Raw genomic sequence first — 19,926 nt, 5'->3', positions numbered from 1 at the left:
CACAGGACATTCTGAACTCATGTATCTGCACTTTTCCCACATTTGTACATTTTCCACTCATTCAATTCACTAACAATTGATGTTATAGTTGATTTCTCTGCAATGTCTTATGCTTAGAATTCCACATTCAACATCAACCTGTTACAAATAAGAATGAACTGTTAGGATCAGTAAGTTGATCCCAGGCCTACAATCTGTGTGTAACTGTCAACCAATTTTAAACTAACTATGTATATACAAAATCATATTAAAAAGTGCTGTATAAATAAGCTGCCAAAAAAATTAAATTTGAGAGTTTTTCAAAGCTATAAGACTTGGATTTTCATGGAACAACAGTGATATTAGGCAAAACTGAGTCTGGCAGTGCATGCAAGTTAGTAAAGAAAGTAGGGAAGGTGGATCAGGATAAATAAGCTAAAGATATTATGAGCAACAGCTCCACACCCAATGCAAAGCCAAAATTGATTTGCTCAATCATTCCCAACATACAAAGAAAAAGAATAATACATTTTTTACAATAAAGTACTTTGCCATTCTAATAGTTAACAGCACTCAGAGGAAAGGCAGTACCTGAACTGGGAAACTGGAAGGCATTGTGCTGCATTTGGGGACTCAATACAGCCCCAAACTGTCCTCCCACATTTCCTATCATTCCCTGGTTAGCCATATTCATCTGGGAGCCATGCAAGGAGCTGTGAGAGAGGAGCTGTGTCCCTGGATTTGGGGACACCGGGGAGAAAGGACTGGTGGAAGGTGGTGGGGAAGTAAGCCCAGTACCATAGTTTGGAGGGTATGGGAACTGTTGTGGTGATGCCTGAGGAATCCGAGGAGTGGTCATGGCTCCTGCCATGTTGTTCGAGTTTGCCATGTTTGGTGAGATGTTCAACCCCTGTTGTCGCATCATCATGGTCCTCTGTGGTACCTGCTGCACCAACTGTTTCTGACGCAGATACTGATTCAAAAGCTCACGCTGTCTCTGGGCTAGCATCTGTGCATTAATAGGTCCCTGAAGAACAAACAGATAATATACACAACATTAACATTCAAACATTAATAAAATTTTGCGTTTAAGCAGTTTCTAAATGATTTTCATTGAATATTTCACGGATTAAACTTTGCACATCTTTACATTCCTCGATATCTGATAATAATACCCTGAAAAGTAAAGTATAGTTCATGATATTGACTAATAAACCACGGTGCCTCCAATAACTGTCCACATTAGACCACATACGAATTTCAAAAAACAATGCTTTTCAGTATCTTTCATTTCCCAAAATTACATACAGGATTTGTTCGAGCAACATTCATGGTTCATTGGCTAGAAAGAAGGCTAATCTGTTAGAAGTTATTTTGAGTCACAGAGTTTTACAGCACAGAAACAGACCCTTCGATCCACCTCGTCCATGCTGACCAGATGTTATCCTAAATTAATCTAGTCCCCTTTCCCAGCATTTGGACCATCTCTCTCTAAACTCTTCCCATTCATATACCTATCCAGATGCTTTTTAAATGCTGTAATTTGTACCAACTTCCAACACTTCCTCTGACGGTTCATTCCATAAACGCACCACTCAGCAAGAAAATGTTGCCTCTTTCACTGTTTTAAATCATTCTCCTCTCATCTTAAAAACTTATGCTGTCTAGTTTTGGACTCCTCTACTCTGGGAAAATGACCTTGACAACTCACCCATCCATGTCCTCATAATTTTAAAAAATTCTATAAGGTCACCCCTCAGCTTCTGATGCTCCAGGGGAAAATAGCCTCAGTCTATTCAGCCTTTCACTCTAGCTCAAAAACCCTCCAACCCTGGTAACATTCTTGTAAATCTTTTCTGAACCCTTTCAAGTTTCAAAACATCTTTCCTATAACAGGGAGACCAGAACTGAATGCAGTATTCCAAAAGTGGCCAAAACAATGTCCTGTATAATTGCAACATGACCACCTAATACCTATATGCAATGCACTGATCGATAAAGGCAAGTGTACCAAACGCCTTCTTCACTATCCTGTCTACCCGCGACTCTACTTCTAATGAGCTAGGAATCTGCACTCCAAGGTCCCCTTTTACTATAAGTCTATATTTTGCACAATGCTAAGAGCATTGCAGTCCTGACCGCTGACAGAAATGCAGGCAAGAAGTAATGTACAAATATTACTGCATTAAATATCTCTATCCCTACATATTCCTTTATTCACTTCCACTAAATTGCTTATTATATAACTAACTAAAAGTGGTGAAATTTCCTATTGGAAAGAGCCTTACGGCATGCCTTCCCGGTCTTGAAGCAATTAGAATACAACAATAAATGATTGCACAGACGTGAAACACAGGCTCAACAATCTCCCAGTCTGAAAGTATGCACAAGTTCATCTTTACTTCTGAAATATTTTCACCTTTTCTTAAATTGTTAATCTGGGGTTCTCCCATGGTTTAATGAGTTTATCTATCAAGACCCTGAGTGGTAGAGATCAGGAAGATCCCAAAATTATATGGCAAAATTCTGATGAAATATTGGTCAATCGCTTCACTACCTAATTAGTTTTTCATTTATTAATCTATCTTACAAATTGTAACATTATGAACTCAGGTTTCACATCAATATCAAAGACATTATCCCAGCTGGCATAATTTTATTCTAATTTTCCTTAAAAAATGCATTGTTTCATTATAGGAAGGAGAGCTTTCACAGCCTTCTCTTTGATATGTGCAGAGAAATACAAATTTGAATTGTACATTTCAAGAGCTATGTTTCAAAACAGCTATTTTAAAATGAGCAAAACATATAGTTTCCATGCCCCTATTTTTTCACCTGAAAATGAATCTGAGTTCATAAGGCTAATTTTTGTTCCAGGAAGCAAACTTTAACTGTCAGTGGTGAGTGGTGTTCCACAGGGCTCTGTCCTTGGGCCTCTACTGATTGTAATTTTTATTAATGACTTGGATCAGGGGATTGAAGGGTGGGTCAGCAGGTTGGAGGTGTCGTTGACAGTACAGAGGGCTGTTATAGGCTGCAGCGGGACATTGACAGGATGCAGAGATGGGCTGAGAGGTGGCAGATGGAGTTCAACCTGGATAAATGCGAGGTGATGCATTTTGGAAGGTCGAATTTGAAAGCCAAGTACAGGATTAAGGATAGGATTCTTGGCAGTGTGGAGGAACAGAGGGATCTTGGTGTGCAGATACACAGATCCCTTAAAAGGGCCACCCAAGTGGACAGGGTTGTTAAGAAAGCATATGGTGCTTTGGCTTTCATTAGCAGGGGGATTGAGTTTAAGAGTCGTGAGATCTTGTTGCAGCTCTATAAAACTTTGGTTAGACCGCACTTGGAATACTGCGTCCAGTTCTGGTCGCCCTATTATAGGAAAGATGTGGATGCTTTGGAGAGGGTTCAGAGGAGGTTTACCAGGATGCTGCCTGGACTGGAGGTCTTATCTTATGAAGAGAGGTTGACTGAACTCGGTCTCTTTTCATTGGAGAAAAGGAGGAGGAGAGGGGACCTAATTGAGGTATATAAGATAATGAGAGGCATAGATAGAGTTGATAGCCAGAGACTATTTCCTAGGCAGAAATGGCTAACATGAGGGGTCATAGTTTTAAGCTGGTTGGAGGGGAGTATAGAGGGATTGTCAGAGGCAGGTTCATTACACAGAGTTGAGAGAGCATGGAATGCGTTGCCAGCAGCAGTTGTGGAAGCAAAGTCATTGGGGTCATTTAAGAGACTGCTGGACATGCACATGGTCACAGAAATTTGAGGGTGCATACATGAAGATCAATGGTCGGCACAACATCGTCGGCTGAAGGGCCTGTTCTGTGCTGTACTGTTCTATGTTCTAAATCTAAATAGTAAATTAGTGACACAGGAAAAGTACTGTGATGATGACAGAATCAGCCTGCTTAGTCTGTTGATCAATACGAGTGCAAATATCCTTTCCATTCAGGCTACAGTCATCACGGATGATAATCTTAACAGATCTGTTTTCACCTTGTTATTGCAAAATGCAATGCCTAACTACAGTATCCAATCTCCACTCTTATTAAATGTCAAGACCTTGAATATGTTGCAACTAATGGGTCAGTCCAGGATTTTATGGTGTAGCCTTCGGTTAAGCTAGTGACTGTTCCTGTAAATGATAAATAGAATAATGTGAGAAACACTTTATAGTAGTTTCTAAAACATACCTGACTACTCATCTGTGGTGGCACACTCGCTCTTAGAGGTAGATTCATGTTGGAGACGGTGGTAAGTGGATTCATTAATGGCTGACGATTCTACCAAGCCAAACAAAAATTATAAACTGGCTATTAGTATGAAAAAGAATTTAAAAGCAAGGTACCGAGATACAGATGTTGCACAATACCAGCAATCTCAAAAGGTCTAAAATATTGCAGTATCCTAAACACAGGAAGTTATCTTGCAAATAAAAGCAAAAACCCAAAAGCACCAAATCAACTTTCTTCATAGCATATGGGTTTTGTCCCCCCAATCATTCTGGGACATAGCGGGCAATACATGTTATTGTGGAAGTCAAATTTGTTTCCATTGTCGTCAGAATGCTCAAAAATCAAACAATTATAATCTTAATTTTCCATAAACATTAAACTGAGAATTTGATAACTATAAATTTTATTGAACACACTCATCTATGCAATCAAACTGCTTTGGCAAAAGATTACTGTACAAATAGTATCATATTTCACTATTTTTTGGCTACTTTACAGATTTATATAAGCAAATAACTTAACATTGCCTCCTGTAAAAATACTGGGTTCACATGCTTCCTGTATTGAAGCAATCAGAATATAGTAATAAAAGATTGCATAGATGTGAATGTAAGTTTAACAATCTCTTAATCTGAAAATATACACAAGTTCATCTTCACTTATCAAAATTCTGATGCCTTTTCTAAAAATATTAATCTACGGCTATCGCTCAATTGATTAAGTACTCCTGTCAAGTCCCTAAGCCATACAGAACAAGACACTAAGAGGACTTCTCCTCTGCAATGACTCCAACTAGAGCATCATAAAACATTTAGGGGAGATAATGGCCGGGTGGTATTATCACTAGACTATTAATCAGAACTCAACTAATGTTCTGGGGATCGGGGAATGTATCCAGCCATGGTGGAATTAAGAAACTACTGATGACCATGGAACTATTGTCAGTTATCTAGGTTCACTAATGTCTTCCAGGGAAGAAAATCTGCTGTCCTTGTCTGGGTCTGGCCAGTAAGTGACTCCAGACCCACAGCAACGTGACTTACCCTTGCCTGCCCTCTGAAATGGCCCAGCAAGCCACTCAGTTCAAATCAGCTAGGAATGGGCAATAAATGCTGGCTAGCCAAACTCATGCCCATGTCCCACGAGTGAATAGAAGTGAAAAAAAAACAAGTCAGGCTTTATAAGTAACGTCACCACATCTTGGACATTTGTACAGCCTTCTCCTCCAGTGAGTTGTTTAATTGTCCACTATCATTCACAACTGGATATAGCAGGACTGCACAGCTTAAATTGGATCCATTGGTTGTGGGATTGCTTAGTTCTGTCTATTACTTGCTGTTTATGTTTATGTTTATGCTGTTTGGCATGCAAGTAACACTGTTTGGGAGCTTCATCGGGTTGACATCTCATCTTCAGGTATGTCTGGTGCTGTTCCTGGCTTGCTGGTAATGGTTGAGTGGGGGATATTCCAGGCCATGAGGTTACAGATTGTGTTGGAGTACAATTTTGCTGTTGATGATGGCCTGTTCTGGTCTATTCAGAGTCTGTTCCATTTTGCACAGAGATAGTGCCACACAACACAATGGAGGGTATTCTCAACACGAAAGTGTAACTTCATCTCTATAAGGACTGTGCAGTAGTCACTCTTACCATTACTGCAAAGAGCAGATGCAGCTGCAGCTGACAGACTGGTAAGGATGAGGTCAAGTATGTTTCTCTCTCACCACCTGAGTTCAAGTAAACAAGGAAATAGGTTTGATCACCCCCACCTCTTACTTTGACAGCGTGCCAAGATCCACCATTAAGGTACGTGCGTAAATAATGGAAATATACATAAGATACTGGAACGTGACCAGGCTTCATGGAATCAAAGCTTGTCAAGGTATCAATGTTTTAGGGGAGAAAACTGCAGAAAAAGCAGTTTCATTTTTCAGATGAAACAGCTGACATTTTAACCTTTCAATGGAATAGAAAAGGCGTGTAACATCATCTGAAAACTGAAAATGCTTTTGTGCTTAGACATAATATTTCTAAAGGCAAATTGTTGAAGTGATATCTCTGTATTCACAGAGGTACAAACAGAGCGTGAGAATGCTTCCCAATGTGCTCCATTGTGAAAGGGAGCACCTTTTGGAAGCACTTTTTTGGCTGTTAAAAAAAATTTATGAGGAAATGATAAGGTGCCAAATTAAGTAGATTTGAAAATAGTTAAGTTGCCCAAATGAAATCTTTCCCACTATTTGGGGTAGAAAGGGAGGAAATAACAAGGATCTGATCATCATTTCTCAACCTTCTCTGGCCAGACAGAACTGCTTACTGTTGTTTAAAGAGGGAACAGAGATAGATTAAGCAATTACAGGTGAATTAAGTTAACCCTGGTGGGGCAAAGAACTGAGGGGCAAAATAAGAAAGGCTGCAGACTAACCACAAACATCCAAAATGGAATTAAGGGACAGTTATATGGTCTGAATTTTTTGAGGCAATTTCAAGGTCGGTTGAGGAGGGCAGTGCATTTGATGCAGATTTCAGCATGGTTTTTGTTGAAGTCCCATGTGGTAGACTCGTCATGACAGTAAAAACCCAGGAGTTGCAAATAAATGATCAAATTTGGCCAAACCCTGCCCATAAGCAGGAAGCAAAGGGTGTAATAAAATCAGAAAGCTCTGGAGAAAACCAGCACGTCTGGCAGCATCTGTGGAGAGAAACCTCCATCAAAATGGAGAGCACTGTTCACGGTCTGGAGTTGTTGAACTCAATGACGAGTCCTGAGGACTATTATGTACCTAAGCAGAAAATGAGGGCCTGTTTCTCTGCTTAAACTGAGCTTCCCTGGAATACTGCAGCAGGCATAAGACTTTAAATAGCAAGCAACAGGAAGCTTGGAGTCATTCTTGCAGGCAGAGCACTGGTGTTTTGCAAAGCGGTTACCCACTCTGCATTTTATGTTGGCAACATAAAGGAGATCACAGTGAATACTGTAAACTAGACCGGAAAAAGTACAAGTAAGTTGCTGCTTCACTTAGCTGGTGTGTTTGGGCCTTTTTACCTCCTCTCCCTCCACTATGCAAGGGCAAATCTTACATATTTTGTGATTTTGCATGGGGAGACGCAGAGAAGTAATGTTAGGAGTAACAGCGGAATAAGCTAGTGGGTTGCAGGGGAAACCAATCCTGCACACTGCTGACAAGGGAGGGTGGGGAAGATGGTTATGGCATCTGGTTGGAGGTAACAGAATGCAGGAGGATAATCCTTTGAATTCAGTGGTTGATGTGGTGGAAAGTGAGGACAACGGGAACTCAATCATCATTCTAGAAAGGAAGAGAACAGCCAGGGCAAAAATGCAGTTTAAAAAAGTCATCTGGACAGGTCTTAGGGCTCTGTCAACCAGGGTGGAGTAATTCCTCAGTTGGGGAAAGACATGTCACAAGAACCCCTGTAGAAGGTGGCATCACTGGAACAGATGCCATGGAGACAGAAAAACTGGGTAAATGGAATGGAATCCTTGCAGGAATTAGGGTGTGTGAGGAGGTGTAGTCAAGCTAACTGTAGGAGTCGGTGGGACATTGGACACCCTAACGCCAGAATTAATCAAACTGAATAAGCTTAAGAGGGACTGAGACTTTATTCCCTTAGCGGAGATGTCAATAACCAAAGAAGACAGTTTTAAAGTACTGGTAGGATTAGGAGGGCAATGAATTCAGACGTTTTCTCCCAGAAAAGGGTGGGGGTCCAGAAGTTTGCTGCCTGAACGGGTGGTACAGATAGAAGCCTTTCTTAAATTATTCATTCATAGGATGTGGACACTACTACCTAGGCCAGCATTTACTGCCCAGAGAACAGTTAAGGGTCAACCACATCACTGTCGGACTGGAGTCACATGTAGGCCAGAAGGTAAGGAAGGCAGATTTCCTTCCCAAAAGGAAAATCAATGAATCGGATGGGATTTTCCTTACAATTGGCAATAGTTTTATGGTCATCATTTGACTTAATTCCTGATTTCAACACAGGTCCTCAGAACATTTCCTGGGTTATGTGGATTAATAATCTAGTGTGAATACCACTGGGCCATTGCCTCCCTGATGGCACATAATAGGTTCTTAGATTTGCACTTAAAATGTCATTGAGCTGCAAGTTTACAGAATGAGAGCTGGGTTTAGGGCAGAAGCTCTTTTGTCTTCTATGCTGTAAATACCCGAGTTTCTAATTAATCAATGCAGTTAAAAGATTACAAAGGCAACTTTACTTCACCTTAATTTTTCAAGCAGAATAAGCACAGTAAACATGAGCCTTGAAATGACTTAAGAATTACCATTTGTTGCCCTTGAAGTCTTTGCTGCAGTTGAAGCCGAAGCTGATTGGGCTGGTTGGGTACCATACCAGGAGACCTTAATCCAGGCCTTGGTTGCATACGTAACATTGAGTAGCCTGGTCGCTGTCCCACTTGAGTAGCCAAAGAATGAAAATTGGGGTCTTGCATGTTGGAGTAGCTCCCCTGTACTACCGTAGTCTGAGAACCAAATGGCTGATTATAAACTTGAGGCTTTTCTACCATCATTGCAGATTTCTGGCTTGCGAATGAATCCGGCTGGTGATCCACAGTCTGGCTCTGTAAAAGCAAAAGCAGAAACTCAAAGTGCGATGTGTTGACTGATCTTTGATCTTTCCCTTTGACAATCCTAAATCTGTGGTTATTGGGAAAATATTTGGCAAGATACAGCAAAACATGAAATTACATTTTTAAGATTATTCTTCTCTTATAGTGCAACAAGAATTACAGTTCAAAAGTACTCCAGTCGCCATTAAGCATCATGAGGCCTAACTGTCACGAAAGGAGCTATGTTAAGTCACACCTTTTATGCTTTGCAAGCTCAATACAAAAAAGCATTCATGCTTCACATTTACATTTAAACACAAGATCTGTAAATTCTGAGGCATCCGCAATACAAAATGCCATCCGCTCAGGATTGCATCGAGGAGTAATTACCAGAATTATCAGAGTTTATTTTTAAATGCAACATTAAAAATACAATTTCTCATAGTAGCTGGTCTAGTTCTTCCAGAGTAGTATAATTTATTCCCTAAGTATTAATGTTTTATGAGGAAGCAGTGCAGGAGTGGTAATGAGTGGGATTCTCACGATCTAAGTGGTTACCCAGAGTCCAAATACTTCCTAGGTTGGTGTTTCTACCTCAGAAGTTCCAAGACAGGAATTCATTTTTTCCCCCAAATGGGTGTTGGTCTTACAAGAGTAAGGCCTGTCAGAGTCAAGGCAGACTGGTTAAAAAAGACAAGCCTCAGAGCATATTGTCCCAGCTATGACCAAAATAGCAAGGTGCTCTGACTCACGCCCCTCATACTCACCTTATTCCCACAAACTCCATGCTACACCTCATGCTCTCCACCCACACCACCACAGCTCATCATAGACCCACACCCTCCAATCTAGGCTACAGCACTTCCAAATTCATTTAACAAAAACATAACTCTCTCAGAATTAAAATTAACCAGGCCATTCCTGGAAGTGACTTCCTTCACCATTCTTTGTGCACTGAAACGCTTCCTAACATCTCTCCTGAACATTGTGCCATAGTGTAGGGATTATAGGGATTCTATAAACAGTCTGGTCCTAAGCTTTAAACAACAAAAATAGTTAAATCTCTATGATCACCCCTTAACCTTCTAAATTATACAGAAACCTTGCCAAAATTTGTATCTTGCCTCCTAACTTACCGCTGAAGTCCAGGTATCATTCTTGTAAACCTGCACATTACTACCGCCAAGCCTGGTCTATCCTTCCTAAAGTGTGATGGCCAGATGTGCTATCAGTACTCCAACTGGGGTCCAGCCAGTAGTTTGTATAACTACAGCACAACTTCTGCATCCAAGTATTCCAATCGTCCTGATACAAGGCCAGCATCCCATATTTCCTGCACTCGTTTGTGTTATTTTAAAGGTCTATGCACCCAATCCCGTAATTCTCTTTGGATATCCATTGTATTTTAGTTCATACCATCTTGAACTACCCTGATTGGGGTTTTTTTTGGTTCAGAATGGATAACCTCAATTGAAATCCATTTGCCACAGTTTTGCCCATTTACCTTGAAATAACAAGGTGCGCAGTTATCAAGTTACCCTTTACTTACATGTGCACAGTACATAGACTCTGACTAGCTTGCTCAGAGCAACTCCCTAGAATGAGGAGACTCTCTGACACCTGTTTATACATGTTAACCAAACTCCCTGACTGGGCCAGATTAACACAGTCAATAAGATCCATCTGGCCCTCATTCTATTCACTACACTTCTTGTCTATCGTTCTGTACTATAACTGTCCTGTGACTCTTGATTTACTTTCACAAATCTAACCAGTGATATTTTAGGAAACTATTAGAATTCACATTTACTCTTCAAAGAAGTGCTGCATTTTCTTTCATTACTTCGAACAGCTAAAACTGTGGACACAAAGAAAAAGAAATTGTAACTAAAGGGCTACAAATCCTGGCTTTAATATTCAAGTAGCTAGCGCAAACTCTCTTCTTGAGGTTTCATTGTCAATGTAGTAATAATTTTTAAAAATGCTCCTCATTGACAAATTGAAGGAACATTGAACAATGTGGTGTTGTGACTAGGACCGTGCACTGAGGAAGGTCTTCATGGTAACTTTCACTCTTACTGAACATGAACTAATAAGGAAGACAGTCGCATATTCAGGAGAGAGACACAAAAAGAAAGAGGGAAGGACAGATGATACATACAGACGTATTAGACACATAGAACAACATGCATCTGGAAAGAAGTATTCAGATGGAGATGAGGAGAAATATTGAAGAAATTTTACCATAATTAGAATTGTCTTACTCTACTCTCCATGCTATAAGAAAGATGTTGTTGAACTTGAAAGGGTTCAGAAATGATTTCCAAAGATCTTATAGGGATTGGACATTTTGAGCCACACAGTGAGAGGCTGATTAGGCTGGGCTTGTTTTCCTAGAGCATCAGAGGTTGAGGGGTGACATTATAGAGGTTTATAACTAGAGGGCATAGGTTTAATGTGAGAGGGGAAAGATTTAAAAGGGACCTCAGGGGCAATTTTTCATGCAAAGAGTGGTGCGTGTAAAGAACTAGCTGTGAGAGGAAGTGGCGGAGGCTGGTACAATTACAACATTTAAAAGACATCTGGATGGGCATATGAATAGGAAGGGTTTAGAAGCATAATGGGCCAAATGCTGGCAAATGGAACTAATCGGCGTAGGATATCTGGTCTATGTGGACAAGTTGGACTGAAGGATCTATTTCTGTAGTGTATAACGCTATGACTTGATCATAAAAATGAAGTTGACTCTATTGTGCACACAAATCATTTACCTGGATAACCAGTTCAGGTATTCCCAAAGCCCGGTCAATTTCCTCCAGGCCAAGTTCATCAATATTTTTTAATGCTGAACGCAGCTGATCCAGAATTGTGCCTTCATCGTTAGGAGTTTCCATGGGAATAGATGGACAAAGTAGGTCATCTTGAGAACTGCTGTAGGATTGCCTACTGATATAAAAAGCACAAAAATAAAGAAACAGATTAGGATTTCTTAGTTTCAGGTGTAACTAAAAATCCATTATCCCATCACTGTTGTCAGAACAAGTCCAGGTCATACATTATTCCCTGCCTCATTGATCAATGTTGCATCAAAAGCTTAATCACAAGGATAAGAAAATGTCTCATTATAAAAGAAACTTTGAAATGAGAGGTTCCCTTAATTCCTAGGGCACACTAAATTGATCAAAGTCAATCATCTGGATTTTGTCTGGGAAAGGGATTACTCCTCCTCAATTTTCAACTGCCAACATTTCTTACCTATCTTGACAATTTGCTTCACGTACGCCTTGCTTTGAACACTAATTTCAAGTTCCATTGCTATAATTGCTGTGCAACTTATTAATTCAGAACAGTTCACCCAGTGTTTAATAAGCAGACACTAATTTTTTTTAAAAATTAGGGAATAAGTAATATTTATACAAAAACAAAATGTTAATCATTGGGCCAGAATGTGTATTATAACGAAACAAACATGCGAGTCCTTATCTTTGCAATTTACTCCAAAGCTCTGCTAATTCAGTTGAGAGATGTTGCCAATTCTGTCATTACATTGCAGTGCATTGAACTGGAAGTGAGCACAGCTTTAGAAATGAACCATCAAAACATGATGTTACAGATGAATTCTGCAATGATGCTCATTCAGAAGACCAAACTTCCTGAAATGTGCACCTTTCGGAAATAGATCACGTAAATTGAATAGTTATGTTATTGGGCTTGAATTCCCATGGCCTGCGTTGGTAAAGCCAAATCAGATCCTACCAAAAATTGGGAACATAAAGCTGGTACCAGTCAATGTAAAACATAACACAAAGCTATTGAAATACCATAAAAACCTCAATTGGTTCATTAGTTTCCTTTAAGGAAGGAAGTTTATCATTCTTACTGAGCTTAGCCTACATGTGACTTAAGAGTTCACATCAATACAGCTGACCCTTAACTTCACTTGAACTGACCCAGTAAGCCGTTCTGCAATGACAGAAACCACAGCAAGGAAACCAGCCAATCGTGATTTTAATATTTCCAGTGTTCATAATTCCAAAGTTATCGTTTCTCACCTTCTTCAAACGAAAATTCTGCTATCCTTATCCTATCACAACACTAAGTCCCCTTCTTTATTGACCCACATCACTTCAAACTCTTGACTGCATATTAGATTCATCCATGGATTTTCCCAACTCAAGTGTATAATCTCATCCAACTCTCAAACCCCACAAATCTCCATTCTACAGACTCTTGCAGGCCTCTTGTGCACCCCCTCCATTCACTGAATATGGCTTCAGGTGTATCAGCTCCATGTCACCTTGTTCTGAAATTTACTTAGCATCTTTAACTCTTCCTTCAAATCCTACTCTTTTGCGAAAGCTTTGGTCACCTAAGTCCTTGCTTGACTTTCTCCCAGTTTTCCTTATAACTTTGAAAATGACCTGTGGGATCTTTCTTAAGCTGGTGCTTATAAAGGCCAACCGTGGTTATTGATGTTGAATAATATTGCACATATTCAGTACATCAATTCATCCAATACTTAGTGTGGGCTCCACTATTTAACAATGCTTCCTTTCCTTTGCGTATTTTATTACCACAACTAGTGTAATGTTTCAGCTTTATGGCCAATTACTGTGAAGTCCAAAACTGATTTTCACCTTCATATAGCCAACTCTACACTCCTGCTCTTTCTCGCTCCCACCTGATGTTGGCACGCTGTTTAAAATTGGAACTCAAGGATGTAACAACTGAATTGTTTATGCCACAAGTAACTTGAGCTGGTTAAATGAGAGGTAACATTGGGTAAGATATCAATAACTATGCCTTTTATTCCTTAAAAAGCAAAATTCCAACTACTGTAGTAATTGTGCAACTTACCGATTTTGATTGACGAAGGGCCCTGGTTCTATAGGCATTATACTGTCTGGCCAAGGTGCTGTTTGGTTTGGTGGTGCTTGCTGCTGGCTGTATGGAGGACCTCCCATACCCATTTCAATTTCAGATGACCCTAATTGGCACAAATGTAGCAGCAACATTAATTCCTTTCAAACAGGCATTTTATAACAGTGTAGCCTTTCAAAGAATAGGCACAATTGATTTGTGCCTCGTAAGAACATTCATAACAAAGAAACTCCAATGGCACAAGAAATAAAAATGCTGCAACATACCCATCATTTGTGTCTGGATCATCGGTCTCTGACCAGGTTGACTGCTCGGTCTCATTGGAATGCCAGGTGTAGGATTGCATATCATACTACCTTGCAATGTCGCCCTGGTCATTGTGTTTGATCCTGTGCTACCCGTGGTATTGGCAGCAGAGCTTGATTGACCCCAGTCTGCAGAAGCCATGCTGGATCGAGGGGCACCACTTCCCATGTTACTGACCAGTCCTAGAAAGGAACACAGGTGGTTGGAGAACGATACCGTATTTGGAGAATAGTCCCATACTTGGAATTCATTTTTCTTCCTCAAGCGTTACACATGGTTTCATATAAACGCAACAAACAGCATGTTTCTTCTGCAGTTTCTTTTCTCACGCATTTATTTTCAAACATGTACTTCTTGCCGTACAGCACATATTTTCAACAGAAATACAGTTTCGCTCTAGAAGAATCACCATCGAACATTAATCTTGATAAATTCTTCAAGCAGTTCAGCGTTTAGTCACTGTAAAATCATACTTAAAGACTACTGAATGTGCAAGCTATCTCTTCTACACATTAAAATATTGCAAAAAAGCTTGTTGATAGGAGTGTTGCTTTATGTAGCAATGACAGGTGCTGAGAAGTGTGGATAACCCTCACTTCCTTCCTGAGGAAGTGAATCACTTTTGCTACTGAATACGTCAAACATTTTACTTTCCAACTGAACTGAAGACATTCGACTAAAAATCAAACAGTAACGGCTCATTTACATATAAAATATAGTTCAGTATAATTGAAATTATATATTTATTTTACAGTAACTGGCAAACAAGATCAGAAACTAATATGTTGGTTACAGACGATGAAGCATGCACCTTTCCAGTCAAGAATATATTATTGTACAGCATAGGGAAATTTCACAAAAAAAACTTTCCGATGTTTGTCTCAAACTGCAATTCATTACGGGTATACCCTCATCTGGGGAAATCCTTCTCCTTCCATGATCAATGAATCACGTCAGTTATTATTCTCCTACTATTTAAAACAGAACACTTCCAATGAATTGATCAAAACATCTTCACTAATGATGTCACTTAAAACAAGAGGAATTATAAATTTCAGCTATATTCATGCACTATAATGTTGATAACATTAAAGTTCATCACAAAGATCAATATATAGTCTACCCAAGGCTACAATTATTAATCAAGAGATTCCAAGCTTAATGTAAGGGAACAGTTTTAAAAAAACTGAAAGCAAGTTAAAGAAAAGGGTCGAAATGGCTTACGTCTCTCAAGTTTTCATAAAAATCAGTATTGTGAAAGATGTTACGTGAAGTTAATTATTGCCATAGAGTTAGACAGCACGGAAACAGACCTTTGATCCAACCGGTCCATACCGACCAAGTTTCCTAAACTAAACTAGTCCCACTTGCCTGCATTTGGCCCATATCCCCCTAAGCCTTTCCTATTCATGTACCTATCCAAATATCTTTTAAACTTTTTAAACTGTACCTGCATCTACCACTTCCTCTGACAATTCAATCCACACACAAACCACCCTCTATGTTTAAAATAAAAATTTTGCCCTCGGGTCCCTTTTAAATTTTATTCCTCCCACATTAAAAATATGCCTCCGAGTTTTGAATTCCCCTACCCTAGGGAAAAGACCTTTGTTATTTAAATAAAAACCAAAGAACTGCGGATGCTGTAAATCAGAAACAAAAACAGAAGTTGCTGGAAAAGTCAGCAGGTCTGGCAGCATCTGTGAAGAAAAATCAGTATTAACATTTCAGGTCCGGTGACCCTTCCTCAGAAATGGTCATGAGGAAGGGTCACCGGACCCGAAACATTAGCTCTGACCTTTCTTCACAGATGCTACCAGACCTGCTGAGCTTTCCCAGCAACCTTTGTTATTCACTTTATGTATGCCTCTCATGAATTTATTAACCTCTATAAAAGATCACTCATCAACCTCCTACTCTCCAGTGCGATAACATCCCCAATGTCAAGCACGTAAAATTGATTTTAAAAAGAGTCAGGTTATAGGACCAGGTCACTTCAATTTTAATAGTTTTCAGAATAATATCAAAGCCTCACAAATGCCATGCTGTAGTCTGGGGTAGGTAGTTTAACAATTACCGAAACTATATTTGGTGAGGGGGAATTAAATAGGGGCTAGAGAAAGGTTAATACGACACTTAATTTGTAATTTCCTTTCACATTAATTACAGAAATGTTGATAAGTCATAATAAAAAATGCAGCCAATGTAATTTGCTAAACATATTTCTTATGAAGTCAGGGGAATACAACTTAGTGCTGTCTGGAATGATGTTAAGCATTGCGATAATGCTCAAGTGTCTTTAAACTTTTCACTCTCCTGTACATACTTACTGAGTGGCAGCTGGCAGAAAAACTATTTTGTTTTGATATCTAATTTTATTTCACCTTTATAGTTGAGAAATCCCCTTAGAATTGCTTAGCAGTAGTAAAATATTGCAGATGCTCAGATATGTTGGTTGAGAAGTGAAAGGTAAGCATTGTTACTCGCAAGATTCACATGTTCAATCCACAGGTTCTAGTCAGTTAACTGGTATGATTTTAGATAATTTAACAATAAAATACAGCACATAAAGAACTATGGGGCAAAATTCTAACTACAATAATAACTGTACACTCAACAGATCCAAATACAAGTTATCAAGTGTGGTACACATTCCTATAATTAGTTTTCATTATGTAAATTTGATTTACTACCCAGATGACAACACCTACAATCAGCATTTATATGGCAATTTTTAAAAAAGCAAATGATCCAGGGTGCTTCCAAGGAATTTTAGCAAATAAGATTTGGCATCAAGCTGCATAAAGAGACATTAAAACATGGTGACTTGAAAGCCTGAACAGAGATAAAATTCCACACAAAATCTAAGAGGGGGATGTGGAGGGTTGGAAATGTTTAGGGAGGCAATTACAGGGCATAGGGGTTTGCTGTTGAAGGAGTATATGTTCAATATGTTTAGAACTGGGGAATGGAGAGATTTTGGAAGATTGTGGGAAGTCACAGAGATAGGAAAGACCGAGGTGATGGAGAGATCTGAAAAGAAGGGTGAGAATTTAAAAATTAGTGTTCTTGGACCTTGTTTCAACAAGAGTGATTGATGAACAGTAGTTAGGAGGAGCTCAAGCTTCTGCTGCTAGCATGATGGAAGGTCAGCCAGAAAAGCAGTGGAATAGTCAAGGTGTACTAGTAGCAACAGTTTAGGCTGAAGGTTTCAGCAGATATGAGACAGGGTCACAGATGGTCAGCATCATGGAAAAGTAGTAGGTTGTCTTGGTTGTCGAGCAGGTATTGCTTCCAGGCTCATTTGAAGAGACACATAAGACACTGAAGCTATCAATGCCTTGTCCAAGCTCAAAGTGGCCTAGAAGAGGGACTAGCTAGGAATGAGACATTATGACATGGACCAAACAAAACAAAAAACAAAGTTTCTGTTCCTCCATCACAAGGTACTAGATAAGCAGATTGACTAATCAGGGAGAGTGGACAGTGGAGTGGGTGGGTCAGGTGATGGTGAAATAGGGTGCAGTTTTGTCAGCATATGCATGGAACAGATGCATGAGAATAGGATCAAGCAAGAGCAGTCCCACCCACCTGGGCAAAACGGGACAGCCTGTCAAAGAGGACTCTCCGGTGAACTACATTAAACATTGCAAGCGTGTCCCAAATTGAACACTATGGTTACAGTCACATCCCATGTTATGTGTGATTTTGGGGCCATTTTGGTTCTGTGGTAAAAGGAGGGGATCAAGAGGAAGGTGTGCACTGATTTTTGAGATGACAACATGTTCAAGGATGTTGGAAAGGAAAGGCAGGATAGAGATGGTGGTGGTATGGTAATGTCACTGAGCTTGTGATCCTGAAGTCCAGGTTAATATGCTGAGGAACATGGGTTCGAATCCATCAAAGCAGTTGGTGAAACTGGAATACAATAAGAAAAACATGAATAAAAAGCTAGACAGTGGCGACTATTTAACACTTGTCAGTTGTCGTGAAAACCCATTCAGTTCACTGATGTACTTTAAGGAAGTCTGCTGTCCTTACTCCAGATCCACAGCAATGTGGTTGATTCTCAAGTGTCTTCTGGGCAATAAATGATTGCTGGCTACGCTATGTCCACATACCATGAATGCATTAAAACAAACAAGAGGAGATTGTTTCCGAGGATAGAAGGGGCAGAGGTAGGGTTTCTTTGCAAAAGGTGATAACGTCAGGTTTGCCCAAAGTGATCCAACATCCTGAATGAACCAAAAGAACTGCGGATACTGTAAATCAGGAACAAAAACAAAGTTGCTGGAAAAGCTCAGCATGTCTGGCAGCAACTGTGGAGGAGGAAACAAAAATGAGTTAACGTTTCGGGTCTGATGGCCCTTCCTCAGAACCAACATTCTATTGAAATTCATGATTCAAATTTGAACATGAGGAGCTGCTGCTTATCCAAAGCACTAAATGACTGTCTTGTATGTGGAACCAATTTCTCCTCCAAACCATTATACGCTAGCTTGGAGCCACATCATCATTCCTTCACTGGCTCAATTATCTTCCTAACAGCAAACGCAAGAATCTGTGCACTCCAAGACCACAGCAGTTCAGGAAGGTAGCTCACCACCATCTTCACCAGGACAATTAAGGACAGGCAATAAATGCCTGCTCAGCAGATAACATCCACATCCCCATAACAAATAAAAATACTTCAAGTTAGCTTCTCTAGCACTGGAAGAACAACAAAATCAAAATGCATCCTATCCCAATTTCAAGGATTTTTTTCCATTCAGTTCTCTATATCCCAGAAGATCCTCAAACTATTTCTCACTAATTAAATGCTGCCTAACTTTAGTAGGTGCATCCAGAAGCAAGGAAGACATGGTAAAACAAAGTCTCAAGTAAATGAACCCACCTGTATTGGCTGCTAAATTTCCTTGACTTGCCAACATCCCTTGATTACCCATCACTTGCTGTGACATTACTGCATATGGACCACTATTTCGCATTGGTGGGAATGGTCCTGCACTTGTCTGACTTTGCACGTGCACATCCAATGCTGAGGATCGACCCTGTAGTTGCAGTCTTGTTGGCTGTATAGCTCGAGGATTGTTGAAAGCTACAATTTGAGAAGGAAGAGACAAAGATGAATGTGCATTAGTCTTGAGCTACACTGCCAGTTGTAAACAGTTAGCTGGGAATAAGTCTTTCCCATTGAACAATTAAGTAAACCATCAGAACTACTGCATTTATGTCATGACAGGCATAAATGCATTAAAAGTATTCAAAGCATTGAATATGATCCAAAGTGCTATTGAAACAGTGGTGAGTTCTTACTTATTCACAAACTTCAATTAACGACAGATACATGTTTAGTACAAAGATCCAGAAAGCTGCTGTCCGTGATGTTTCATATCACTATCAACTTACTGAAAGTAGCATCACACCCTGTGAAGTGAAGGCTGCCTTTGCATGATTGTTTTAAAAACTAAAAAACAAAAAGAGTTAAGCATGATTCATTTCATGAGTTTTTTTTTTAAAAGAAAAAGAAATTTCTTTGTTATTGTTTCTCTTCCTCTATCTGATTTGACACTGAATTTACCAAATTTAGTTTGGAGCAGACTATGCTAAGATATTCAGCTACAGCAAATTTGATGTCTGGATGTTTTCATTTTTATGTGAGAAAGAAGCTGAGCATTATATTAAACTTGCTGTATCAAATTAACGAACATTTTAAGTCCTATTTCAAATACATTTGTGGGGCAGCAATTTGATGTACTATTATTATCAGCACCATACAAACAATTTTGAACCATAGTACGATTGGATGTGCGAGAAAATGGGCTACAATCTTTAACTGTTTCCTTTCCAGGGCTTTACTACAAAGTGAAGAGTCACTGTGGCACTACAGCACTCTTTACTATCCTTCATAATATCACC

At 39.6% G+C, this 19,926-nt stretch overlaps 1 protein-coding gene across 12 annotated transcripts in view; it reads right to left on the bottom strand.

Moving 5' to 3' along the window:
- ncoa2 (nuclear receptor coactivator 2) overlaps nucleotides 1-19,926 on the bottom strand; it is a 282,597-nt gene that overhangs the window by 23,153 nt on the left and 239,518 nt on the right. For 7 of the 12 annotated variants that reach the window (XM_048528567.2, XM_048528568.2, XM_059645879.1 and 4 more), the window contains 7 exons: nucleotides 18,902-19,105; nucleotides 13,968-14,189; nucleotides 13,678-13,807; nucleotides 11,592-11,766; nucleotides 8,536-8,832; nucleotides 4,185-4,274; nucleotides 571-1,006 (listed from right to left, as the gene is read on the bottom strand). In XM_048528567.2, the coding sequence (XP_048384524.1) occupies nucleotides 571-1,006; nucleotides 4,185-4,274; nucleotides 8,536-8,832; nucleotides 11,592-11,766; nucleotides 13,678-13,807; nucleotides 13,968-14,189; nucleotides 18,902-19,105 (1,554 nt within the window). The remainder of the gene's footprint in view (nucleotides 1-570; nucleotides 1,007-4,184; nucleotides 4,275-8,535; nucleotides 8,833-11,591; nucleotides 11,767-13,677; nucleotides 13,808-13,967; nucleotides 14,190-18,901; nucleotides 19,106-19,926) is intronic. The other 5 variants (XM_059645878.1, XM_059645883.1, XM_059645880.1 and 2 more) reach the window with 3 other exon arrangements.

This window comes from Stegostoma tigrinum, chromosome 5 (genome assembly GCF_030684315.1).
Source record: "Stegostoma tigrinum isolate sSteTig4 chromosome 5, sSteTig4.hap1, whole genome shotgun sequence".
Lineage (NCBI taxonomy): Eukaryota > Metazoa > Chordata > Chondrichthyes > Orectolobiformes > Stegostomatidae > Stegostoma > Stegostoma tigrinum.
The sequence above is the reverse complement of the archived record's forward strand: the minus strand, read 5'-3'. Positions and strand labels throughout refer to the sequence as shown.